Consider the following 26,799-nt stretch of genomic DNA (forward strand, 5'->3'; position numbering starts at 1 on the left):
CTATCTCAAAAGGCCTTCTGACACACTGCCAAGTTTATCACACTGCTTTGAAGAGTCTCCTTTAACAGAAGTACTGAGATCACTGCCTCAGTCTGCATCAGATAAACCCTAGGACTTATCTCAACACAAGTGAAAGGCCCACAAACACCAATTTCTTCAGAGATATAGATGATTCAAAGTACACCAAAGCTATAGGAGCATCAAAGACACTGGTTATCTGTAAACTTGTACAGCAAAACTGAAGAACCTACCAAGGACAAGGGCAAGCAATTAATGGTGACCTATACATTTTTTCTTTAAAGGATTTCTGCTTTTTGCAGCTTTAGAAATATTTCTGTGTGCAAAGTTCAAAAGACTTGTCCATTGCAGTAAAATGTAAGTAAAGATTGAATGAATCCAAACATAACAGGTGAACTAGATTAACAACAGCAAATAACAGCAAAAACAATGATTCAAGTCACAGAAGTTCATTCCAAAGCTTTAAGCAGACAAGGTCCCAAAGCTTTACTAATTCTTGAGAAATACTATACAGGTTTTGGGGGGCTTTTTGTTTTGTTTTGTTTTTTGCTTCTCTTCTAGATATAAAGCAGATCTAAAAGAATGTTTTTCATACCAGCAAAATATTTTTCCTGCTGGTTTCTTTTTAAAATCAAACCAGTCTTTTTTTTTTTTTTTTTTAATAACTACAAAGAGTTAAAAATGGTCATTTTATCTAACTGTTTTATATAACATATAGGACAAATAAGTCTTAATGTAAAACAGCTTTGAAGAGTAAAAAATTTGTATCATCTGCTTCATATCTCATATTTGCCAAACTCACTAGTTTTTGGATCATTCAGTCTTTCCTGAAAAATCAATTTGACAATACCCAAATTTAATTCCTAGATGGAAAATTACTGAAAAATGGAAGGGTGCAAAGTACAAATAACAATTTAAGGATAAAAATATGCTTTAATTATTCAAAAATATGCATTAATTATTCCCACAAAAATATTAAAAAATTAAAAAGAATTTTACCACTATGGTTCAATGTGAAGAAAACTGAACATGTTAAGGTACGGAAACTCACAATTATGCCATCTTAGTTCTGTTCTGTAATTGCAATTGTAATAATGATCAGTTCATTTCAGTGAGGTTTTTGGGTTCCTGGTTAGAGCTTAGTAACTAGATACAGGTAGCATATGAATCAATGACATAGGCTCAAAGACTGCTTTAGGTGATTATATTGATTTCATAGACTTTAGAGCTGGAAGGGACCTCGGAAGATCATCGAGTCCAGCTCCCCGCCCGAAGGGCAGGAAGTCAGCTGGGGTCATAGAATCACTGGAATTGGAAAAAGTTGGAACCTCATGATACAAGATTTTTCAAAGGAGCCGTACTCAAGGCACAGTGATGAGCACTTGTGTATATACTAACTGGACACTTTTGGGGCTTTGAATTAGCTTTAAAGCACTATAACATGATTTCTGCTTTTTAGTGCTAAGACTCTGGAATGGGAGCCAAGTGAGGTGGTACTCTCTCCTACCTTGGGGGTCTTCAAGAGGAGGCTGGACAGATATCTAGCTGGGGTGATATGACCCCGGCACCTGTTCCTGCTTGGGGCAGGGGGTCAGACCTGATGATCTGTTTAGGTCCCTTCCAACCCTAAGCACTATGATACTTAAGAAGGTGAACCTAGCTCTATGCCCATAAGGGACTGGTGCTCCTTTCTCCACAACTTCTGCTCTGTCATGAAGATTAGACTCACATTTCAGAATAAAAAAAAGTCCAAACCTGAACAAGTATTTAAAGATACTTAAAACAACAGAAAGTGATCTACATAATGAAGGAAAAGGATACCACTCTGACATGTAGCCATGGAAGTAAGAAAGAACTTGAGGATGTTTGGGGTCACTCTCCCATTTATGCCCTCAAGTGGGAGGCACAAGGACACTCAAGATATGTCTGCACTCTTCTGTGGTGCTCTTAGGGTAGGACACTCTCAAACATATCTCATCCACTAATACATACTCATGTGGGCACTTCCAAGACCTCCAGCAAGCCTGAGAGCAGCTCAAGAAAAGCCCCCTTGGAGCAGCCACTCCACCACATGTCAAGGTTTCCTTCTTGAGAGTGCAATGGAAGCAGTACAGACTTTTTTGTCATGGCATGGGCATGGCCCTAATGGACACTGCAGGCCTAAAAAATCCAAACTGGAGTATATGGGCTGCAAGCATACCAACACTGGATATATAGACATGTGCTCGAAGAACTCTTCTGAGTATTTTTAGTTTAACTATTGTTTCTTATATTCAGGTAAACACTTTCTAATGAGAGACGACAGAGAAAGTGAATATATAAAAGCTAAGACAGACAAATAAAGAGCTAAAAGCAGTAGATTGTTTGTCTGTTGATAGATAATATGTATGAATATAAATGCATTTCAAAATATCTGGATGCAGTAAAATTTATCTCCTAAAGTTAGCAATGTGGAATTAATGCCACTCTAGGAGAGACTAAGATACTTTTCTGTCCCATGCATCTTCATAATGTTCCTCAAACATCAAGAGCTATTAACTAAATCACAATTGCAGAATCTTCATTGTTTGTTAAGGTGCAAGTGAGAAACAGACCAACTGATTTTTAGATCCATGACAGAATCCACAGCATCAGGAATAAAAATATCATACTGTAACTTGAAAACTAGGCAAATTTGATATGGAATTAAGACACAACAGTGAAACCTGGTAATCTACTTCATACAGTTACTTGTCAGATTAAAACCTTTAATACTTTGCTTGTCCAAATTCCACAGATTTTGTATCAGGAGGAGGGAAGAGACTAAATTGAAACAGGAGAAAATTAGAAGCAGGTACTCTTTGAGCCTGTTCCAGATCCTGTTAAAGTAAACTAAGTTCCCCATAATTGAAATTGCCTTTAGATTATGCCTTTTGAACACTACCAAACAATACTTTTAGCAAGATTGTGCCCCTTGCACAAAGAAGGAAAGCAATATCATAAGAAAAAATGTTTATAAACAAATTCTGAACTGTGTGTACATGTGTTTTTGAAGTGGTCAGGCTGAAATAAAAGGTTCCTTGGATAAGTAGGCCATTGAGCTTTCCTCTTCATTTAATACCTACATCTTGTGCAAATATTCGTTCTCTAGCTCTCTGGTACTCTTCTTCTCGTTCTTCTATGGATTTGCTTCTTCTGTCATCTTTTAATCGTATTCGCATCTAAATTAAATAAGCGATTAAGTACCAATTTCTACAGGAGAGTAGTATGAATTTGTAATCAAGGCATCTATTTAAAAAAAATTAAAATGTCTTATATTTACCTGGTTATCATCTTTGTCTAAACTAGAGTTATCTCTCTTTAGGATGTACCGTTTCTGAAAATCTTCACTTTTCTCATCCTTTATATGCTCACAAAACTTCTGATCAGGTCTAGAACAGTATTTAGAAAGAAAAAGTTGTCTTTGAGACAGATTGTAAGTAATTCCATACATTCATATACAGTATATGCACTTACACATTTAAAGAGGATACACTGACACCAAAGGAAACAGACTGGTCAAAAACAGTATTGCTTATATCAAATATTTTATTCTGACTGAAATGATAGGATTCAGTAAAAGTCTATTGTCCTGTTAATTCAAAAAGTTTCCTAAATCCTCCCATACTCCTGCTGCCATGCAGCATACCAAATCAGCTCCTCCTTCAAAGCACGTATTCAATTTCCAAATAAGAGTCAAGCAAACAGATACTACTGGGGACTCAGAAGTTCCCCCATGAATCCACAGCAGTAGCCATACAAGGGACCTCAGGCATTCATGAGACTGAGTGTTAAAGCGGTTAGACAAAAACACCTGCAAACTCATTTTCGAGGTGTACCAGAGGATAGGAGATGGGAGTGATGGAACACACACAAACCTTTAAAACAAAAGCAAAAGCAGAAGGAAATTAAATGATAAAGTCACTGAGACAGCCAGGATTTCACAAGAACATAACCAGAAGTCAGAATTAGAGTAAAACAAAATCAGTTTAATGAAAAGATCATGCGACTTTCTCCAAACTGTTGTTTCCAAAACCACTGTCTACCTATAAGGGCAATTTTAACAACTTACACCCCTAATCTGTTCTCAGACAACTGAAAATAATGCAACTATCCAAGAGTATAAACATTATATATATTTGTATAATCTGTATTTCTCTTTCTTCATTTATTATGTGGGGCATTTGTATAAAATCTGGATCTATTTTTTTCTGTAAAAAGTTAACTGTGGTACTTTCAATGAAACCTAACTAATGATTACTGGATGCCCATACATAATTAGCAGGCATTTCCGAGAACCTTTAGACTGTCTTACCTCTTTCTTTTAAAGGTCCCTGAATTTACTGCCCTGCCATCACCAACTTCCCACTCCACTGAGACGTCCCAGTGTGCACTGGGTTGTTGATGTCAGTAACATCACTGATCGGCGCTGGAGCGGGGAATCTGCCTATGAGGAAAAGGCAAGTTTGGTTTTATTCAATATGGAGCAGATCTCCTCCAAGGCTTCCTTTCTAAATTCTTATTTTATATCTCATGCGATTTAAAATAAGAATACTGAAAACACTGAAGAATCATTCTATTGTCTATAGGTTAAATGAAATGCCTGCTAATTAGTAATTATGTTTATGAGGGCTTCCAGAGGCCGTTTGTAAGATCGGGTATATTTTTGGGGGTTTGTTTCACGTTTGGGTAGGCTCTTGTTGTTTTGGGAGGAGGAAGGGGGGTTGGAAAGGATAAAAATATTTAGTTTCAAAATTAATAAAAAGAGTTAATCTGTGAATGCTACTTATTCCCTACCTGAAATTATCACACTCTTTCGTCTAGGGTATCAGAATTGGTGGATATATAGATGAGATACACCAATTTAGAATTCAAAGCTAAAGCAAAAGGCTTCAAACAGATGCTCTGAAAATACTAAACAAGCACCAAAAAAATTGGCACATCTTGAAATGTATTTACTTTTCATTTGCACAGTGCTTTAACGACATTGACTAATAACAACACTAAATGCCTCCATATTGCTGTTTTCCAGATTATAAAACTGAGGACCAAATCAGAGGTACTCCATGGAATTAAAATTCAGGACATCCAATTCCTAATATGCCTTGCTCAACAATCAAGTTTCACTAAAATGTACTGGATAATTAAAGTAAGGAACTATAACATAGAAAGAGATACAGGCTTCCTACAGCTATGGTCTAAGGAAAAAATTAGCCCTTCATATTTCTGAGAGAAAGACAGAGAGAGAGAAAGCATGTGAATATAGACAAGTAAGTGTGAAAACAGGTAAGTCATCTGAGTGAAACAGCTGGGTGAATTGTAGAGATTGCATGTTCCCATGTTACCCATGTCCTATCCACCATAATGATGTAGCTTGTAGTAGGTTATCAATCTGGTTGCTACCATCTACCCAAAAGAGGCTCAGTTTTATGTCACACGCATACCTCTCTTGTAGAGCACGTTAGGACCCGTCTCTTTGGGGAAGACAATCTCATTAATTACTAAACAGCAATCTTTAGGCTGAAAGGTACCATATTAAAGTAAGATTGAAAGTTTTTTCAAAATTGTCCAACTGTTCTTTATACTTGGATTCTTAAATTCTGAAGGCAATCAGGAAACTATGATTTTAATACAATTCATCTCTAGTTTCTGTCTTTAAATAGCCAAGATACAAGAGACAGAAATACAAGTAGTAACAAAGTAAACAGGGACGGTTCAACCCAGTGTCCCACCAATCAAGATCTGGTGCTCATTTTTTTGAGATTATCTAGAACGTATGTGTGCATACATGTGCAGGCACATGTACATAATATCTGGTGCCCATTTCCTTTGGGAATGCATCTAAAATTAGTGTGCATGTATTTAGAGTGTAAGAGAAATAACTGCTATATATTCATATTGAAATGCAAGGAAATACCCCATGATGGGACTCAGTCAGGACTGCAATCAATACTCTCATGTTACAAGGGGTTAGGGTTTTATACAAAGCTCTGTAAGTGAAGCAGATCATATTCCACATTACATCTGGAGTATGAAGATCTCCCTGGCACCACCACTTGGTTGAGCGAGTCCCAAGAGTTGAACTGATGTAGGTTGTTATCACTGTCTGAACTCCATTGCCTGTCAAACCCATGTATTAAAATGGAAGAATCTGTTTAAAAAACAACTGTACTTACATTCTTGTACTGCTAGTTTTATTTATTATGACTGACTTCCCACTCTGGTCCACATTGTGCTCCAATCCAAAGTAAGCAGCTACTCTGTGTAATAGCATCCTATGGTAAGAGGTCATTGGAGGGAATTTCTTTCGTGGAATTCTGAAAGAAAAAAAAAATTGGTTTTTACAAAACAACAAGAATGATTTTGAATATTTTTTTCTTTAAAAAAAATGCAGCACTTACTCATTATTACCAATGAAATCTAAAATTTCCTGTTCTAATTTCAGCAGCATCATTCTGTCCCTGAAAATAAAAACATACAACACATCTCATAAATAAGATTCTTCAACAACTGCAAATGTATGAAAGGCAAAAAAATATAGGTTCGCTCAAATAAGGACCAGGTAACAATGGCAAATTAGCAGCAGGACCACAAAACATCTCTGCATTTGTAAGCATTTCAGAACAGGTATTTTCAGAAGCCAAAATGTTTACTATCTTCTACTGAGCTATATTCTACTGGACCAACTAAGTGACTATGTGTTCTCTTGTCATGAAGGAAGCAGAAGACAAACATCCTTTTCAATGTTGTTAACCACCAGGGTCAGAAGAAATTATGGTGGATGAGATGATGCTCTCAGGTGAAAGGAAACTACTATCATGGTAGTTGTTCTGCTCCAGAAGGACTCTCAAATGGTTCTGGATCTTGATTTGTGAATGGTGCTATGGTGCTGTAGCAGGGGCTGGGGTCAAGCCCCTGCTATACTCCCGTGGAGCTGGCTGCACTGGTATGAAACTTACCATGATGGGTCTGGGCGAGCAGCACATTTCCAGTGTGCTGGGGAAGAGGGTCCAGGGAAAACCCAGGAAATAGGCAGGCTCTGAGGGCATGCGAACACATGCCCCAAGAAGCCTGCACCGACTGGCCCAGAGAGAGAACCAAGTAGTTTAAAAGAGGACGCAGAAGAAAGGCATGGTGTTTGGTGTTCCCCAGAGTGGGAACAACCCAGTGAGACCAGGAGCTGTGAAGACTAAAGGAGAAGAGATCCCAGCCAGCCAAACCCTCGTGAGTTAAGACCCTGATGAGCCACAAGTGAGGATTACCCACACCTCCCCAAAAGAGATGAGTAACAGTAGCTGGCGGGGTAGCGTGGGTCATCCCAGCAAATCCCTAGAATAGGGACCAAACAGGAGATATCTCCATGATACGGCTGGCAGGGACTGGCTGGGAAGAGGGAGAGTATGGACCTGCTGAGAGGAATGGAGTCTAGAGGGAAACTGAGGCGGCCAGAGCAAGGAAGGGATTTATTTGCATGGTGCGCCTGGGTGAAGAAAAGCAGGGTGTGAGCCAGATGGTGACAGCCTGAGCCATCAAAACAGGGAAGAAACAAGAGGGATTTTTTGTGTGTGAAGGAATTGGAAGCATTGGAGGTCAGGAATAAGAAATTCCCCTTGAATTTACTTTCCCCATATAAATGAAGAACAGCTGAGGAGAAGGATTCCCCAGGATTTGATTTATAGTTAAACAGAGCTCTATCCCCTCCACCGGGGGTCTTCAAAGAGATTAAGTCTGTAAGGCCTAAAGTAAGGCCAAGAAGAGACAGGAAAGAGTTAAATAAATTGATACAAGGATAATTATAGCAATGTTGAGTTCCACGAAGGAAGGCACAGAGACAACGAGAGAGAGAAGCGAAGCGAAGCGCAGCGCAGCACAGGAATAGTGCAACTAGCTAAGCTAAGGAGAGATTCGGCTAGAGGAAGTAGATGTCAAGGAGCTGTAAAATAAACTTTGGCAGAACCTGAGAAGAGACTTTCCTGGGCATCCCCCACTCTAAACCAATAGAGAGTATCTACCATCAGCCTGAGAGGACAGGGGCAGGGTGATAGGAAAGGTAGAGCCCTGCACAAGACCAGTGACCCTGCCAGACTGACCTCTCCTCAAAGATGGAAGAGAACAGTGCAACATGAAGCATTTAAAGCATGATAATATATTAGATTTAGTAAAATGTGACTTTTGAATATCTTCACTATTTTTTCAACTATAGAACTTTGTTCTCAATTAAAGAAATGTCAACATTAAATCAATCCAAAATATTTCATTCAATTTACCTGGGATTATTTTTTAATGTATTTACTAAAAATTCATGTAGATCTATGCCAGTTGAATCTGTATATTCTTGACTGGAATCTAAAAGAAATATATAATACACCACTGTTAAACAGAATAAATATTGATTCTTTCACACATATTGCTCTCACTCCGTAAAAGTACATACAAAATAATAATTAAAATTAGGAATCAGATAAATGGAATAGATGCATGATTATCCCCTTCATTAACTGATCAAGACATCATCCCCAAATACATCTTCCAAGAGCCACATAAGACACAACTAAAGTCTCATTTCTCAGGTTCAAAGTGTAGTTAAAACTAAACATTATCAGTTAACAAACATAACTGCATACTTTCCAGCATTACACAATTGCTGCAGATGCTAGCCAAAGCTTTACATAGTAACAATTTACCCTTAAAGATTCATGATTTGTATTGTTAGAAATTTTCATTCTCCGTGCCTCTCCTTCAGTGGAACTACACATTAAGAAGAGGCTTTCTTCAAGAAGTTTGAAGTATCACCTCAAGGAATAGGATGTTTGAGATCACCTAGCCCACTTTCTGGCTATGCTGTCAAACTCATCCCACCCTTCAGGAGGGACCAGACCACTGGGCTTCATGTGGGCTGAATCTGGATGTGGTGGCAGCAGCAGGCAAGGGCGTGATGGCAGTAGCAAAGCAAGTGGTGGCACAGGGGTTAAACACAGTTGTTGCTCACCCCCACTGCCAACACACATTGCCAATGGAGGGCCCTGTGCCCTGTATTTCAGCAGCATGCCTCATCCTTACTTGCATCACTAACAAATTCCTGGCACCTCTGCAAGCCCCACCAGCCAAATGACCTAGGTTCTGCACACCAGATCCAACCTGCAGGCTGTAAGTTTGACATCCCCGCTCTGTTAGACCATGGGATAGTCTTTGTGACTCAGTAGTTGGCACAGAAAGCGATTCTAATGCTCCGAGGGTTTGTGCAGACACCCATCATTGAAATATATTCTACTCTAATCGCAGAGCCTAAATTACCAAGTACAGAGTGGCACAGATTTATTTATTTATTTTTTTTACTTTACTTAAGAGTCCTAGCTGCCCTAAATCTTTTAGTGATCAGTTAGGGAAGCCTTAACTGCCAGTGCCTGACTGACAGAAAGGAGAAGGTTAGCAGACAAAAGTTCATGGAAAACGGGTCCAATACTAGCCCTTCTGTTTGAAGTAGTAGTAGAGGTCAGGACCCTCATCTCTGGTGGTGAAGACCTGGCGCATGAAAGAGTTCTCTGCTCATCCAGGTAAGAGCTGAAACCTGAGTTTTCCTGAAAGGACTCCAGACCCTCTGAAGACAGGTGAGCAACAGCACTTTCACCAGCATAGGAGACCGTTTATGTGGGCAATCTGTGTGATTTGTTGCCCCTCTGCATGCTCCCAACACACACTGGTGGGGTAAGAATGGAACCAAGGACAGTCAGAAGTGCTTAGAGCACTTAGTCCAGTCTGGTTCTTAAATCTGAAAACCAGAACGCAGGCTTCAAGGAGCATTTATGGTAAAATATTTATCAAAGGTTGAAAAATGCAGTATGCTTAATTTTTATTCCTTTGCCATGTGTGCTTAATTGGTAGTTTAAGTGAGTAACAATATCATAACCATGATCATTACAGGGAAACTGGTCCCTAAAATTTGACACCTTGTCATTTTCAGCACTCTCAATTTGGAGAATATTTAGCTATCACAGGACAGATCTTTAGCTGGACCTAAAACAGCTGCCCATCTCCACTATTTCAGTACTCTCTTCCTTCAGAACAGCATTAACATTTTAGAGAGACTCATTTTATGGTCTGTTTTGGGAATATTCTCATAATAATGGGTGAGTGAACTGGGATAGTTTAAAGGAAGACCCCCCCCCCTTTTTTCTTTTTGTTTAAGAAATTCCTAAACTCAATGTAGTTAATTCAAAGTATCTGGATTAACATTTCTGTTCAATTTATTGAAACAAAAACTGTTTTTTAGCTTCTCAGATTCACCCATGAGCTAATGCATATATACAAAGTTTTGCTACTTAAAGTGCCCAAGCCATCAACAAGGACAAATTTCTATTATTTATTTTTTCATGTCTTCTCTAGTTATAGACTACTGAGTTTTGGCAAACTGAAAAAAAAAAGAAGTTTTATTTAACACTGAGATTATTTTTACCCCTGCTATTCCAGCACTTTGACCTTCAGTCCACAGACCCTAGACTTCTTTTTCATCTTTGGTACTACCAAAACAAACATAATTAAGCATTACCCATCACTATCTCCTACACAAAGTAGGACAATCTCAGCCCAAGTTCATGGGAGCTCAAGGGAAACTCTTTTATATTGTCCTAGTTGTCAACTATCCAGAAGGGTAAAGTCAAGTAGACGGCCCAGGGAACCAAGACACTGGCTTCATAAACCTCCATGTCAACCTGTGTATTAGGACAGAAGCCGCATGAAACTCTATCCTGAAAATCAAAAAGCTCCTCAAAGAAACTGCACCTCCCAAAACGGATTCTTCCCTCCAAAAAGCCCATCTCTGATATTCTTCATTAATTTCATATAAATGATTTAAGTTTATACTGTGCTAGCATGTTGGGAGGTTAAAATTAAATAATTTAGGTAATGAATTGCCCTATTGTCTACTGTGTGTGCATATCACCATGTTAATACTGGGATTCTGGCAATCAATAACCTTAAAACATTTTTTTAACCAAATACAAATAATTATACTGTGCACACAAAAAACCCCAAAACACTTACGGACAAGTCACATTTGGGTTTTTCAGTCCTGACACTAAAATACACAAAATAAATTCCTCTCTTTTCAAGAGCAGTCATGGAAAAAGACATAAAGGGACCTGATTTCCAGCAAATACTCTCCATCAGCATGAATAATATTGATACACGAAAACCTGTTAACAGCAAGATTATTTGCAAAAATGGATTTTACATGTATAACTTCTATCACTTAAGTGCACTTATGTTAGTGCATCAAAAGTTGTATGTAGACACACAAAATTAGCATGTACACAAGCAGAGACTGCGGTTCTTATGAAGAATTAAGCCTTTAGTCTTGGGTAAAAAGTCAATATGAATTTGACATTCAACACCATGGAAATATTCACAGTAGTTACTTTACCACCAAAGTCACTCTAGGTTATTAAGGACTTCTAGACAAACTAAACATAGAATTAAATAAAACAGACTGATAGATAGCAAACCTCTTGATAACATTTTTCTGGACAATTTATCACAGGATTTTTCCTTTTCCGTTTCATCTTTTGTGGGCTTCTCTTCTCTTTCAAAAGATTGCAATAACTGGATCTGAATTTTCTCCTGTTGAAAAGTAAAATCAGTCATACTGTAAACTATTTTCAACTGTTCTACAGCTGTACCCTAAAACTGCTTTGTAACACGTTAATTGTATAATGGAAAAGGAACCAGAAATAAATAATTATCTTCTTATCCTTTCAGCATCCAAGCGCCAAGTGTTTAAAAAAATATTAAAATTAGGCTATAGAACATGATACATTTTAATGTTTTATAATCCACATACACTTCAAAGCATGTTTGCTATTTTAAAATAAATTTGAAAAAGATCAATCAGGATTGTGTGAATATATGCTGTATGCCTAAGTAAACATATAGCGCAGGCTTAACTTTTAAATAGTGAACTGCTCATTCAATCACCAGTTAGGTTTTTTATTTCAATTTATCACACATCTCTCCAACTAAGGAACTAGAGTCTGAACTCTTAAAATAAGCTATCACAGTGAAACACCAACTTACATTTCTTTTACAGTTTTTTTTGCTTGTTTTTTTTTTTACAGTACATAGTCATGTAATAACAGCAATTTTACAATGGTTTTCCAGGCCTAGAATTCTTACCTTAAACATTAATATATATTTTCCTGGAAAAAGTGTAATCCTACATAAACCATCCCAAAATCCAAACGTTTAAGTACAAATAGATACAAACCAGAGACTCAATTTTACGAAGACAAATACTGTATTTACTTCAACAGAAGGTGGCCCTGATTATAAGACAAGCTCCAAATGATTAGATTCTATATATGGAAAATTTGTTATAATTTTCCAGGTATAGAATCTAATTATTGGCAGTTTGCCTTGAATCTGTCCCCCTTTCACTGTTACAGCAGGGTAAAAAAATTAGGGGGATCAGGCAGTTCTTTGCTCTCTGCTTCCCTCCCTACTTTTTCCCTGCTAGCCCCTTCCCGCTCCCCTTATTGTCAGACCCTGCTGAGATGGCCAACAAGGATAACAGTAAGCACAAAGTTCCAAAAAAGTGTTTGGAGGATGGCAGCACTTGCATACTAGCAAGTGACTTCTATTCTTTTATTTCAACAAATAGATAACAATTCTATGCACAGTCACTGATTTTTTAAAATTTGTATTTCTAATGAAGTTGCTTACTTTCTAGATTGTATCAAATGCAGCAGTAGAGAATAATATTGAATTGGTCTAGTTAGCTACTATATATGCTGGGTTTTTTTCTCTAACTACCTTTAAGTTAGTACTAAAGATGCTACTAAACACAACCATATTATTTCTCTACATATTTATTTTCCAGTCAAAGGGAAGACTTTTAGTTTCTGACACAAACTTTTGTTTTTTCTCACCTCATCATAAACCCAAGTGCATATATCATATGCAATCCATTCCCTGCTACCAAATAAGCTGAAATCTGGCTGCTCTCTAGTTACCTACACAGTCATTTTCAAGGAACTGAATAAAAGCAAGCTAATTTCTTACTAGGAGATTGTGTTTGTATGACTTTTGTTCACTAATAAGATGCCACTCCTCTTTACAAGTCAAAACTCGTATGTTTTAGGAGGAAGGAGAACGTTCATAAAACATCAATGTCAATCATGCTTTTTCACCTTAATCAGGTTTCATCTAGAAATTGCTTAGTTTGAATTTTCTCAACATGAAAAATATGCAAAAATTGTTTAGGTTAAACACCTAAGAAAATAAATTAAACTTTAAGTTCTTTCCCAAATATAACCTGTAACAATGCTGACTGAACAAAAGGGAACATCCCATTTGGAAGAACACATTTTCTCCACCAACATCAATTTGCTGAAATCATGCATTATTACTAAATGTACAGCTTCCTGTTCTTTCTACTTTGTTTGGTATAAGAACTGTTGCATCTAATGAAATGCTGCACTTCCCTGGAAAGTTGCAGAAAAATCTGGTTTTAGCTTTCATTGCCTAGGTTCAGCTTTACACACTGTTAGGTCAGCCAATTCTATGGTAGGCATGCTGCCTTAACAGAATCCTCACTGCAACTCAGATCCAACTTTGCCATCAGGACTTTCAATTCTCTGGTCTGTTCACATAAATATGTCAACAAGATACAATTCACATCCCTTATTAACAGCTCTCAGTAAGTAAAAGGGTCTAAAAAGTAATTCCAATTTGCTATGCACCTACCACTTGCTGCTAACTTGGCTTTGGGCTTGGATACCTTTCCAATACTATCGTTCTTAGACATACTAACCGTTGTAGGTCAGCAGTGGAAGCAATTATCACCAAAGCCAGATTTCTGACCAAACTGCTTGTAAGTAAATTACTCCGGCTTGGGAAATGGACGTGGAGGTTTGAAGTATTACAAAATGTGATTTAAAAAAAAAGATCCATGGCCTGGTTTCTGCTTTCATTAACCATCTCTAGCATTACCAAAGAGGCCAACGAACGAAACAATTCTGCCCTGCACTCAATTTCCCTTTGGGTTGGTTTGTTGCTCTAGAACAGGGATCTTCAAGCTTTTTTAATAAGTGTACCCCCAGTGGCTGGATGCGGAGCAGCTGGGGGGAGTGAGGGGGAGATGGCTCATGGCCGGATGTGGAGTGGCAGCAGCATGGGGACATGGGCAGCGATAGTGGCTACTGTGTGCGAGCTTCCCCCCCCAACCCTTGTGTCCAGCCAGCCAGGCGGTGTCTGTGTGGCCTGGAGAGGGGTGCTGCTGCCCTCCCCCTCAGCCCCCCGCTCCAGGAAGCCAACAGCACAGGGTGGTGGGGGGCAGTGCTTGGTCCCCGCCTACCCCTAGGGCCTTCCCAAATACCCCCGGCTGACAAGCCCTGCTCTAGAACAAGGCTGTCCAACTTCTAAGTGGTGGGGGATGCATGTGACATGAGCTGCACCAGTGGGGGCTGCACTACTGCGAGCCAGGGGCTGCTCTGTGGCTGGATCACACCTCCCATTGCGCTCCACAGCACCCTACCCTGCACAGCTCCTTTCCTGCACCACACTGTGGGCTTGCCCAGAACCATGGGCACCCCCAGGGGTGAGAGCAGGTAGCAAAACATGAGGAAGAAAGGGGGAACCTAGAATCAATAGGGGGAGCAGTGGCTGGATAGGAGCTTGGGGGGGCTGCATATTAACCCTTGCTGACTACACATGGCTCACATGTTGCTGGCTGGACAGCCTTGATCTAGAGAAAAGACAGACTTCTATGGATCATAAGCAAATAAATAATAGAGGAAAGGCTCCTTCCTCCTCTATGTAATTGATGTGGATTTATATCTCTTAGCATTTGCACAGCATCTCAGGGTATATAGTTTGGACAAAAAGCAGCTCTTTGATGGTTATCATTTGTCTAAATAAGATACGATATCTCTCTAAATATCTTGGAAGATAAATTGTACTAAATATAGTTCCTATCAACCAGAAGGCAGGACATGGTGGCACTTTAGGAACTAACTCATGTAGAAAGGCATAAGCTTTTGTAGGCGACAGCCTCTATAGCTTTCACACGGTAAGCTGTTGCTTAGGAAAGCTCAAACCTTTTTGACCCTGGCAGACATTAAAATAAGGGTGCAATGGGATCTGATCCCCAAGCCCAACAACTGCGCATCCTGCCATGCCAAATGTACATGGCAGGATGTGCAACTGTTGAGATCAGGAACTGAACCAAATTGTGCCATTATTTTAACTTTGCAACCCAATGAGAGTTAGCAAGATTCCTATCTAGAGGAGCCAAGAGACTCCTGGGGACTTGAACCGTCTCCCCATGCCCAGCAGCCCAGCTAGGCACAGACAAGCCCAGCTGGTTGGCTGCTTTCTTTCAGAGCTTCCTTGGGAACTGAGGGGCAAGGATCTTTAAAGTACCAGGCCACTGTTCACTGGGACACTACACCTCAGCACGCCTTGCTCCATAGCGCCCAAGGGATATGCACAAAAAGGCAAGCAACATGCCAGGCTGTGGTGAGCTGAAGGGCTTGCTGCAACCTGAGTCCTCAACGTGCCTTGTTCAGCAGCTCCCATGGGACCCAGGATCTTGGCCCAGCTGATGAACTCCCCACACGTCAGCATGATGAAAACCTGGTGGTGCACTAGGCCTTGCAACAGACACACAACCTGTGCCCCCTCATCAATGCTGAACACAGTCACTGGACCAAACAACAAGAATTACAACATCCAAGGTTCATTCAGCTGTACTTCTACCATCATTATATATGCCATCCTCTGCTTACAGTGTCCCTTCATTGCCTGCATTGGACAGACTGGGTGACCCCTACACGCAAGAATGAAGGCTGCTTACAGATGCTTTAAAAAAAAAAACAAAAACAAAAAAACCCCCAAACCAAAAAGGCACTTTACTTTAAACTTGGCACATTCCCGCGCCAAGTCCAACACATGCCCAGAAGAGGCAGTGCCTTAGTTGGACCTGGCTCTGCAAGGTCTGTATAAATCAGGCACTTTAGCAGGGCTTTTAGCTAATAGCTAAGTGAATCAGCTTTAGCTAAAAGTGCCAAAAAGGCCTGGTGAAGCACCCAATCTATACAGACACTGCAGAGCCAAGTCCAAGTAACATGCTGCTTCTTCTGGTAAAGCATGGATTTTTGTTTTTTATTGTAATGTCTGCAAGCAGCTGAACTGATCTGACATCAGCTCCAGGAAGACGCACAGGCCTGTGACAGAACACTTTAACCTCCCCGGACAGTCTACTGCTGCCCTCAGAGTAGCTGTTCTTAGACAATTAACCTTTAAAAACAAAGCCTACATGCATATCAAGTAACAACCTAGACTACCAGGAATAACACTGATTCTACTCTTCATAGGATGTTTGGAAAGGCTTTGATAAAGAAAAGTTTTGGAACAGTATCCTCTAAAATTGCTCTAGTATCATGAAGACACCTTTCTTTTCATGTCCATTCTTCAGGATAACATGGATATTTTAAAACAATATGCAGTTTGTCATGGCCACAGCTAGCCTGGGAGGAATCTGTTTTTGTGGTTTTGGCCCACAGACCATCCCTGTGCACAGACAGGACACAGGCATCACATGTTGCAAATGTCCTATGCTGGGTCCTACACACTGCATTCAGCACGAGCCCTAGATCAGGGCTGGGGCACGCTACATGTGGCGCATGGGGTTAGACCAGCTAAATGTGCTGCATGCAGCACAGGCCAATCCAGGATGTGTGTTGCATGCAATGCCCTACCAAATTGGCCCTTCACACTGGTTCCAGGGCCAGTCCAAATCAGGCCCACACACTGGTCCAGTATGGCACCTCATGTAGTGCCAGTCCTGTGCTGGCTCTGTACACAAGCCCTGGATTGGTGTTGGCATGTGCAGTGTGCAGGGCTGGTCTGGGGCACATGCTGAATGAGCTGCACATGCCAGACTGGCTCTGCACACTGGCTCCATTGCATGAGGCTGGTCTGTGGGTCCAATCCAGACTGCAAACCAGCTCTGTGCCCCTCCTCTGGCTTGTGGGGCCAGATGAGTTTGAGACCCCTGCTTTAAATAGTTAGTGATAGAGATTAAGTTTATTAAACCTGAGAATATAAATGCTACAGCTTTGAAATTATAAAGTACTTACGAGAAGAAAGAAGGTTCTTTTTTATTTTTCAATTAATTTTAATAGTTTTCTTTTGAACCTTTTCAGAATTAACACAATCCATTCTAAAAATGTATACCATAACTAGAAAACGTATTTCAGCCACTGCTCCACTGACATCACAGACGGTTGCAAAACAATTCCTAGTGCTCCTCATATATGTATAAGCATCAGATTGCTCTATAAAACTGCCATTTCCCCCCAGTTACTTAGTACTTCCTCAACTTGTGTCAACTGAAAACTTAAACCACCCATGATTTTAGGACTTATTCAAGTCAATGATAAAGATATTTAATAATACTAGGCCTTAAATTCAGGGGAAACACCAACAGAAATGCCCTCATTAGATAATGGTTGTTCACAGACAATTTTAAGACCTGTCGTTCAGTTTGTTTCAATCTACTGAATGTGTTTGTATAGTGGTTTTTCTCTAAATCAAAATATGACGTGGTATAAAGTCAAATGCCTTATGAAAATGTATTGCGTCAATGCTACCTTCATCAACTGAACTTGTGAACTCATAAGAAAATATATCAAGTTTGCTTGCCAGGTTCTATTTTCCCCAAAGCCAAGTTGTCTGGCACCTTTTAATTCTGATGCTGCCATTTTTTAAATTTTTTACTGTTAGCTTCACTTAGCAACCTTTCCAAAAATTTGCTTAGGACTAGTATAAAGCTAGCCAGCCTGTAGTTACCAAAATCAATCTATTAAACCTTTTCTATACATTGTCACAATGTAAATTTTTTATTAATGCCTTTTAACTTCCTTTATCAATTATCTACACTCCAGGGTGGCTGAAAATAAGTCAAACAAAGGGAAATCAAAGAACAGTGTTTATGAGTTACCGCTACATCCTGCATCAAGGTAACGATTTCAAAACAACCTGGGATCCCAGAAGGAGCATATAGCTCAGGCAGCTGGAACAGGATTGAGTATCTACACAGTGACGTGGATAAAATTGATTCTGCAACCAGCTGGTGTGTAGGCATGGGCCATAACAGAATGGTGAACAGGCAGCAGAGACCTAGTGTTCCTCCTAGAATGAGGAGTCCTGCCAGAAGAAGAGGCAGCAAAGAATGTGGACCAGCACTGAGAAATAGCAGATGCTCTTCCTATGGGCATAAAACACAGCAGATCTACTGCCACGTCTGGCAATTCCGCTGGGCCACTATATACTTGGAGTTGAGAATGATTCAAACGCACTAAAAAGCTTTTCCAACTTGAACCCTGGCTGAAGCAGTGTGAAAGTTGGATCAGGTTTTGCTACATTTGTATAGTTCTCGACTAGTTCACAGTAGCAATTGGAACCTAACAGCTGCTACTGTTTTGAACTGTTTCCCTTTTGAAAGGACGCAAACTGTATGGATGTCCACACCTACAGAAAGTCAGGAAAAATTACACAATAAAGAGAAAAAGCTAAGTTAAAAAAAATAATTTGGCCAGCCAGCATTTGTAAGCTTCTCTTAAAAAAAGCCCTGAATAAAGTAGCAATTAACCTTAATTTCTATAGAATAACTATGGACATTTTGAGCATAGTAAAATGCAATTATTAGTAATTAAGACCAACAATACTTGTGCTTGAAAAGTTAAAAACTGCCTCATAACCTTGGTAAGGCAATAGGAAATTTAAAAAAAAGCCCTCAAGTCTACATCATTTTTCTAAGTCATACTTATGGATACTTAATCACTACCTTAGCCAATGGACATTTTGATCTTTTTATTTGACATTTATAAGGGAAAAAAAGATTTCTTTGCTAAATACATAGGATTGCCCCCTGTGAAAGGAGTATGAAAAATGTAAATTACTTCAAATATTTATAGAAGTCTACTAGAGGACTATTAAGTCTTTCTTTAAAACATTCTTTAAGAAGAAAAATTTAGCTAGGTTTCACAAACTTTAGTCACATAATTGTTACCTGGATGTCCTGTGATATTTCAGCTGTGGGAGGCGGTGGAGATTCTTCACACACAGCAAGGCTCCGAACTAGTTTTAACTTTGTATTTGACTAAAGAAAATATTTACAATTAAAAACTACGGTTAAAAAAAACCTCCAAATATATATATTTCAGAATCTCTCAAGCTGGGTCTATTCCATTCAATTTACTGCCAAGTTGATATGAAATGGCAGAAATGTTTATGTATAATATTTTTAAATATCATCAATTATTTTTTGAAGGGGGAAAATAAGCAGTCACAGGTTTGTAGTAGTCATAGCATCAGCACAACAGAACAATTCCAATTAATAAAAAGTAAATGAGAAGCATTGAAAAAGCTTTTCCTCTCTATAGCAATAAGAAGCCACCAAAAATAAAGGCAAATCACAAAAGCAGACAACTAGGCAACACAAAAATCCAAAAAAAACAGAACTTTATTGCCAAAAAATAAAGGATAAAACTAAATTCAAGGCACTATTCACAAAACTGCAAGGCTTCCTTAGCATGCCAGCACACACATCTACTGTACCTTTGACCTTTTTCCTGTCTGTCCAAAAGACTGCACTGGCCGCTGAATGGTAAGCACAACAAAAAAGGTTCATATTAAAACTTCAGACCGTAAGAGCCATTTTTTATTACAAAAGTCTGCGTGGCAGAGAGAAAGCAGTTGCACAGTTATCGTCATTTACATTTAGTACACAGAAGTGTCTTTGGCCTAAGGACTATAAACTGTCCCATTTTCAGCGGGAGAAATCCTAGGTTTTTCTTCTTCATCCATCATGTTGCAATATATAGACACGGGGGAAAAGCCATTACCACTTCTATGCAATTGTTTTGCTCAATAAATCTCAACAGTTAACTGTCTCGGGGCATTCCTATGCCTGCAGTTCTCATTATGATTTCTGTGAAAACATAACATGAAACCAGGCTTTATCTTTATTGCTCCCATTTCGTAAGACCCACCTGTACAACTGATTATTTAAGAAGCAGTGCTTTGATAAACAGAGTGGCTATGACCTACTAACCAGAACAGAAACGTCTCTACCAATCCCCTGTCCCTTGCAGGAATCGCAAAGCCTGACCCTTGAAGAGAGTTAGGTGCAACATGTCAAGTCAACTGCCCATTTCCCATTTTTTTTAATTAAAAAAAAATAGTAGTAACCTGCCATGTGTCTCTAGCTTTTATTATACCTGGATTAACTTAATTATTCTTCCTTGTGATACAGGAGTTTTAACATTTTTTTTCTACCATGTTGAAGACACTCAACTAGAGTTAGTCTACACTTAGTTTTTGTACTAGTTTAACTATGCCACTTTCTAAACTATAGTTAAAATCAGTCCAACTTTCTAATTCAAGAGTCAGCAACTTCTAGCCCGGACCCAGATACAGCCTGTGAAGTCAGGAAGGTATGGAGATGTTCTGGAGACTATGGACTTCCTGCACTAAGACTGTGAGCAATAGCTGCGGTAGAAGCAGCCAGCTTGGAAGTGTCAAAGTGCTGGTCCACTCTGGACTCAAGTTGGGTCGTTTTAGCCTGCCACTTGTGCCCACACCCCCACCTGTGTTTGTAAAAATACCATTGGGAAAATATTACATAGCTAATCTTTAATGTTATATTAAGATTTTTGTTTCCTGTGGCAGAAGTCTGAGCATGACTTTTTAATATGAGGAAATTGGCGTGTAGAAACAGCAATCTTGACACGGTGGAGGTCTGGGCCCAGTGGCAAAGGAGAAACCCAGAGATAACAGGAGACCTCCATTTTGCTGCAAACTTCTTCCATCTTTATGGCCACTGAGATCCTGACATCTTCTTCTTCCTGATCCACTGTTGAGGACTTGGGGCTGGACCATGTTTTGTCTGGAACCTCCCCTCAGGCCTGTTTGCCTTGGGTGACTCCACCAGGAGTATGAGTGACATAGCACTGAGGATCATTGGGACACACAGACCTCTTCACCACTACAAGGTTTCAGTCCACGGAAAGGCACCAACTTCGCTGGACCAGATGTTGTGTGCAATGTCTGACTCAACTCCTAAAACAAGCACTCTATTCCCAAATTTGTAGTGGCCTAAGCTCTCACGGTGGTCACAGAAAATACTACAAAGACATACTGAAGGCATCTCTCAAGAAAAAGGATGCCAACATCAAGTACTAGGAGAAGCTGGCTGCCAACCAACTCCAATGGTGCCACAGCCTCAACCAAGTGGCAGTCGATTTTGAGGTAAAGCATCTTGCCCTCAAAATGAAGGAGAGAGTGGAGGAAGGAAAAGAAGAAAAATCCTGGCTTACAGCCCACTCACCCCTGTGGAAAGGCCTGCAACTTCTATGGATGGATTTGTGGCTCAAGGATTGGACTCTTAAGCCACTTCAAAATCCATCAATGAGCTAGGGTAGAGATAATCCTCAAATTGAGGGATTGCTGACGATGACAATTCAGGTTTTTTTTCCTTTTGAAAGAAGTCAGTCAACCAGAGTATTCTTCATGTCAATCAAAAATAATGAGAAAAGCCAGCACTGTGCAATAGTTCATTTTTAGCAGATGCCTGCCACGTGTTTTGGACTGCAAAAGAGGAATCATAGTTTGGGAATCACTGCTATGGAAGACCATAATGGAATTTCAAGATACAGAAGTCCTGTTGAAAAAGTCAAATGTAACTTGTAAATTACTCAGGTACTTTATATGCCATGGGCTGAGCTTTTTCTATTTTTCTATTGTATTTTTAAATTCCTCTTCCTCCTTTTACTTTCTCTGTTCTTGCATCTTATATTTCACCTTTACATATTCTTCTCCACATTGTCCAGCTTTTCCACCTTCAAAACTCTCACATCTGTATCCACCTCCATGCATTCTTTCCATTCATTTCAGTGCACTTATTCTTACCTAGAGCATCCTCCATATGTCTTGAAAAGTTTGAGACAGATACCAACTCTCTAAATAAGATGGCTAAACTAAGATGAGGTGTTCCCCCCAGATGAGAACTGTAGTCTTTGGTGAGGTGCTCTGTAACCAAAGGCTAAACAAAGGTGGTGCCCCTCATTCAACACCAGGACTATGGAATTGGTATGGCTTTTTACCAATGTTTTCTGAGCATTTGAGGGTGTAGCTATTACTCCATTAGCTGTGCTGGTTATTCAACACTACCCCAGAACTCTTTTTTTGGAGTCCACATCCAAGAGGAGTCAGAGAAATCTTTTCACCTGCCAACCTCACTTCTACCAGCCAGAGAGCAGGTGCATTCTGCCTTCCTCCTGAGCCAGTGCTGTGCAGAAGCATCTACCACTTATCTATTTCCTTCCCAGCCCTCTCTTTTATGATCCTCCTTTGCAACTAGTTCTCTGGTGCCTGCTTAGGGTGGTGCTCAGACTATACCACATAGTGTAAAATGGAGCTAACTTAATACCTAGTAGTATTGGAGAGTCGTAGCTGTGATGCTTCAGAAATAAATCAGGGGCAAGGATTTTTGTGGGAGATACCTTTTATCGAACCAACTGCATGGTTGAGATGATTCTTGCTAACTTCACTACCCAAGAGGTTTGGACTCCAGCAATTAAACAACTTATGAGAACTTGTGTCGGTTTTCATGGGCTGCTTAACAGAGCCATGAATAAAAGCAGAGACACTTGAACTTTCTGCATGTTTATGGAAGCAGGAACATGTGGAGTTGCATTACCAAGGCATTTGGAAAGAATTCTTCATCACAATAAACGCGCCCAAAACACACAGTTCAAAACAAGGAGAAGATTCCCCACATAGTTCATTCAGTCTGTTACTCCAACATTTAACAAGAGTCTGAATTAAGAAGCACAATCTTAAGTCATCATGGTTATCACAGAAGTCACTGTGCCTTCCCTCAAAAATATAGGCAAAAATCTGATGGAGCAATTTTTGATCCCTTACAGATTGACAGCAACAGGTACATAAGCAGCAGAAGGAAAAAAAACCAAAATAAAACAACAACCAGCTCACCAGTGCAGTCATAGTTAAAAAGAGGGGTGGGATATAGTTGAAATATTTCTGATGTTGCATTATTAACCACTCCTTTAATTTACACATTAATTATCAGTGCCCAGTAAGACAGAAAGGGAGGTAATAACCAACATCTCAAATTTTTTTTTTTAAATAGTTACAAAAAAGAGAGATAAAACATATTGCTGCTGAAAGCAGCATCACTAATCTAATCACTATGATTAGAAGAGGGGAAGCCTGTGTACAGACACACAGCTCTTCCTTGCCTCTTTGTTACTACAAATCTACTGCAGCTGAAATTGAAATGTCATTGTCACTACACGTATTGTTCATGGCAAACAAAGTGAAGTCAGACCCTCAGATTCAAATGGATTCTAATTTTATTATACCAGATGCTTATGAAGATTTTTTGCTAATGGATATAGCATTTGAACTATATTGTTTATAAGGATGTTTTAAGCCACTGTAGTTTTAATGTTTAAAATATGATATTTTCCATTTTCCATGCTGCCTATAATTTTGTACTCAGTATTGGAAATCTAGTCTGATCTTAACAGTCTATTATGCTACATTCCAGTTAAACACCCAGCCCTAGAAAGGTGGCTCAATATCCTGCTGAACAACTGTCTAAAAAGCTATTCCAGAGCAATCTAGGAGCAGCAACTATCTAGAGATGCATACATGCTATGGTGATGGAGGATCTCACACCCTTTAAAATATTTATTTTCAGAACTCCCCTGAAAGGTAGGGAATACTCTTTATCATTATGTTGCAGGTAAGAACATGGTGCAGAGAACCCAAGTAGTTGCTCAGGTTCACACTGGAAGACTGCAGTAGAACAGGGTCTGGAATCCCCAGGTCTTTCAAATACTAGATCAGTGCCCTAACCATAGCACCAACGATCACGAGAGGAAGGGTTGCCATATGGTTAGGGCACAAGTTTAGTATTTGAAAGACCTGGGATTCAAAACCCTGTTCTACAGCAGTCTTCCAATGTGAACCTAAGCAAACACTTACGCTCTACGCACCACTGTTTTTTCAAAAAACGTGGTGGAGGGGTGCCATAATTCTGAAAAGGCTGAGAAACCACTAGAGTTTTATTTGTATACGCCCAGCCTCCAGCATAAATCTTCAGAAAGCTGTAATGCAGCAAGCTGGATATCTCATTGAAAACTGAGCAGGCATGAAACCTTTCATGCGCACTTTACATATTTCTGTAGTATCTCTTGGACAGTGAAAAATGTGGACAAGATGGGCCTAGATTAAACCCTGATAAATGGATGTTGAGTCATTTCTCCTCAAACAAATTAAACTTGTTTTAAGTTTGCAGAAGGACGAGTACCATAATTAGTGCAGCGTTTGATGAAAGAAGGGGGAGAAATATAGGAGTGAATGGTGACCTTCTACTGAGCATTGTTATTCTGGTTGTCACAGCAATCCTTCTTGCGATTCCTGAGTAAATTGCTGATGTACAAAGTTCAAAAATAGCTTTTGAACATAGGCTACAACGACATTTTACAAAAGCTACAGAACTTTAAGACTACCTGGGGCAACATATCTATTGATGACATGGCCATATATAGCCACATACACTACAAGAAGTGTTTAAAAACTCTTATATTTAGGCAAACTAGAAATGTTTTCCAACCATTTGGTCAACAAGCTTTTGAAATTATACATTTTAAAATAGATCTTTCTGTTTTTTATTCAAGCTTCATTTGTTGAGGATTCTCTCAGATAAATCCTTTCCCAGTTACCCATATGTATTCCAAATTTAACCCTCTCAGGAGGGACAGGGTAACACTTATGACAACTATAAACCAATTCTGGCAAAATAAAATCATACCCCATGAAGTTAGTAGTTAGTCAACCTGTATTTTCAAAGACACTGATAACAACAAATAACTGAATGGTCCACTTTGGAAATGCTACCCTCACAACAGATTATGTTCTGTATTTGATTAAGCTAGCAACAGCAATGAATTACAATAAAATGAGAAAAAAGAAGGACTAGTGGGGGGGGGGGGGGGCGCAGCTTCTTGAGTATCCTGTTCAAGCTCCTTTTTGGCACAGTTTTAAGTAAAGCATGCTTTCCTTTCTCTTTCATAGTAGCAGTACGATGAAAGCATGCTCTGCACGGGAGCTAACATTTCCATTGTGTTTCAGGTGCATACAGCAAGGCTTTGGAATCCAAACAGAACATAAATATGAATTACTGAACAGCTGCTCATCTAGTCTGCTTCTCTCTGCTCACACAGAATTTAACTAAATACCCTAGATTGCTAGAAAGGCAACAAAAATGAACAGAGTAGTTCCAAGACAGACTAACTTTTAAGAATGGTTATAGGGAAGGTAGATACTCAGATGCCATGTTAACAAGCACATGAATCATGGGATAAGAGCAAATAGTAATAGATGGGATTGTTATACATGACTACGCATAAATGTGAATTCTAGCCTAAACTATAAGACACCAACACTAAGACAGTCAGGAATATAAGGGTCATGCCTGTACGCAAAAATATTGTGTGAATGTAACGTACAAATATTTCTATTGCAGTCATCACCGTGTCATTAAGTCAGATAGGACAAAGACAGTGGACAAAACTGAACATACAAAGTAACAGTGCACAATGCTGTGCAGCACTAGCCAAAAAAAGCGGGCTCTTAATTTGGCACGTAGAACAAAAGTGTTAAGAATGCATGCACTGGTCTTTTTGTCCAATTCAGTTAATCAGAGAAAATGGCGTGATTTCAGAATATTTGTACTAAAAACACATTGATAGGCATTAAACAGCATAAAATGGGAGCCTTGATGTCAGCCTTCATAAAAAATAATATTCTGTGGCTGAATAAAAAACCTAAACAAACAGGAATCTTAACAAAAAAATGAGCAGTAGGAGATGATAGCAGTTGATGTCAAGGGCATCTGACTGACGCATAGCAATGCAAGGTATAGATAGCATTTATACTTGAGAGAAGGGAGGACAGAGAGTGCACCATTTGTTAAAAAAGAGGTCATTTACCTCTGTCAAAGGATTGTGGGAGTTGCATCATTGTTATAAACCCCAAATGGACCTATAACCCCTAATTATCTTGTCTATGTTATATACTATTGTATACTGCATAATAAACGTTATGCATATTATGTGGATAGGCACACATTATGCATATGTATATTATATCATCTGTCTTCTTTTATTATGTAGTGTCATGGATCCCTACCTGTGCAGGTTACCTCTTATCACTCGTTGCATTGCCCATTACCATCTCCAACTGTCTAATGACCCTGTACTCTTTCCCCAATTTCCAGCAGCAGCCTTTCCTCTACAGTTCTCTCTGCTTGTCAGACAATGAGTTTTCAGCCCTGTTTCAGCAATTGGATAGTAACAAGAAAGCACATCCACAAATTAATAATGATTTTTAACACAAAGATAGCAATATATTTAAGATGACAAACTGTGCACAATGTGAAACTCCTTAAATACAAAAAAGGCAGGTCCCTCTTTTAATAAATAATGCATTAAAAATTCTATTTGCTAATATCATAGAAACAGCTTTTCAAAAAATACCTAATAATGCCATATAGTCTGAAAGATGGGATACTAGCACAGGCAGTATCAGGCAAAGAACTGGTTATCACACGTGTTCCTTAGGACTAAGACTATATCCATCTTTCTGTTAATCCATACAGAACATTTTTCACCATTA

At 39.3% G+C, this 26,799-nt stretch overlaps 1 protein-coding gene across 13 annotated transcripts in view; it reads right to left on the bottom strand.

The window, feature by feature from the left end:
- Window positions 1-26,799, bottom strand: part of R3HDM1 (R3H domain containing 1) — a 170,310-nt gene that overhangs the window by 71,444 nt on the left and 72,067 nt on the right. For 8 of the 13 annotated variants that reach the window (XM_059727417.1, XM_019480431.2, XM_019480433.2 and 5 more), the window contains 8 exons: window positions 19,651-19,692; window positions 19,103-19,192; window positions 11,538-11,652; window positions 8,304-8,382; window positions 6,438-6,497; window positions 6,213-6,353; window positions 3,320-3,428; window positions 3,123-3,218 (listed from right to left, as the gene is read on the bottom strand). In XM_059727417.1, the coding sequence (XP_059583400.1) occupies window positions 3,123-3,218; window positions 3,320-3,428; window positions 6,213-6,353; window positions 6,438-6,497; window positions 8,304-8,382; window positions 11,538-11,652; window positions 19,103-19,192; window positions 19,651-19,692 (732 nt within the window). The remainder of the gene's footprint in view (window positions 1-3,122; window positions 3,219-3,319; window positions 3,429-6,212; window positions 6,354-6,437; window positions 6,498-8,303; window positions 8,383-11,537; window positions 11,653-19,102; window positions 19,193-19,650; window positions 19,693-26,799) is intronic. The other 5 variants (XM_019480437.2, XM_019480439.2, XM_019480434.2 and 2 more) reach the window with 4 other exon arrangements.

Source organism: Alligator mississippiensis, chromosome 4 (genome assembly GCF_030867095.1).
Source record: "Alligator mississippiensis isolate rAllMis1 chromosome 4, rAllMis1, whole genome shotgun sequence".
In the NCBI taxonomy this organism is placed as follows: Eukaryota; Metazoa; Chordata; order Crocodylia; family Alligatoridae; genus Alligator; species Alligator mississippiensis.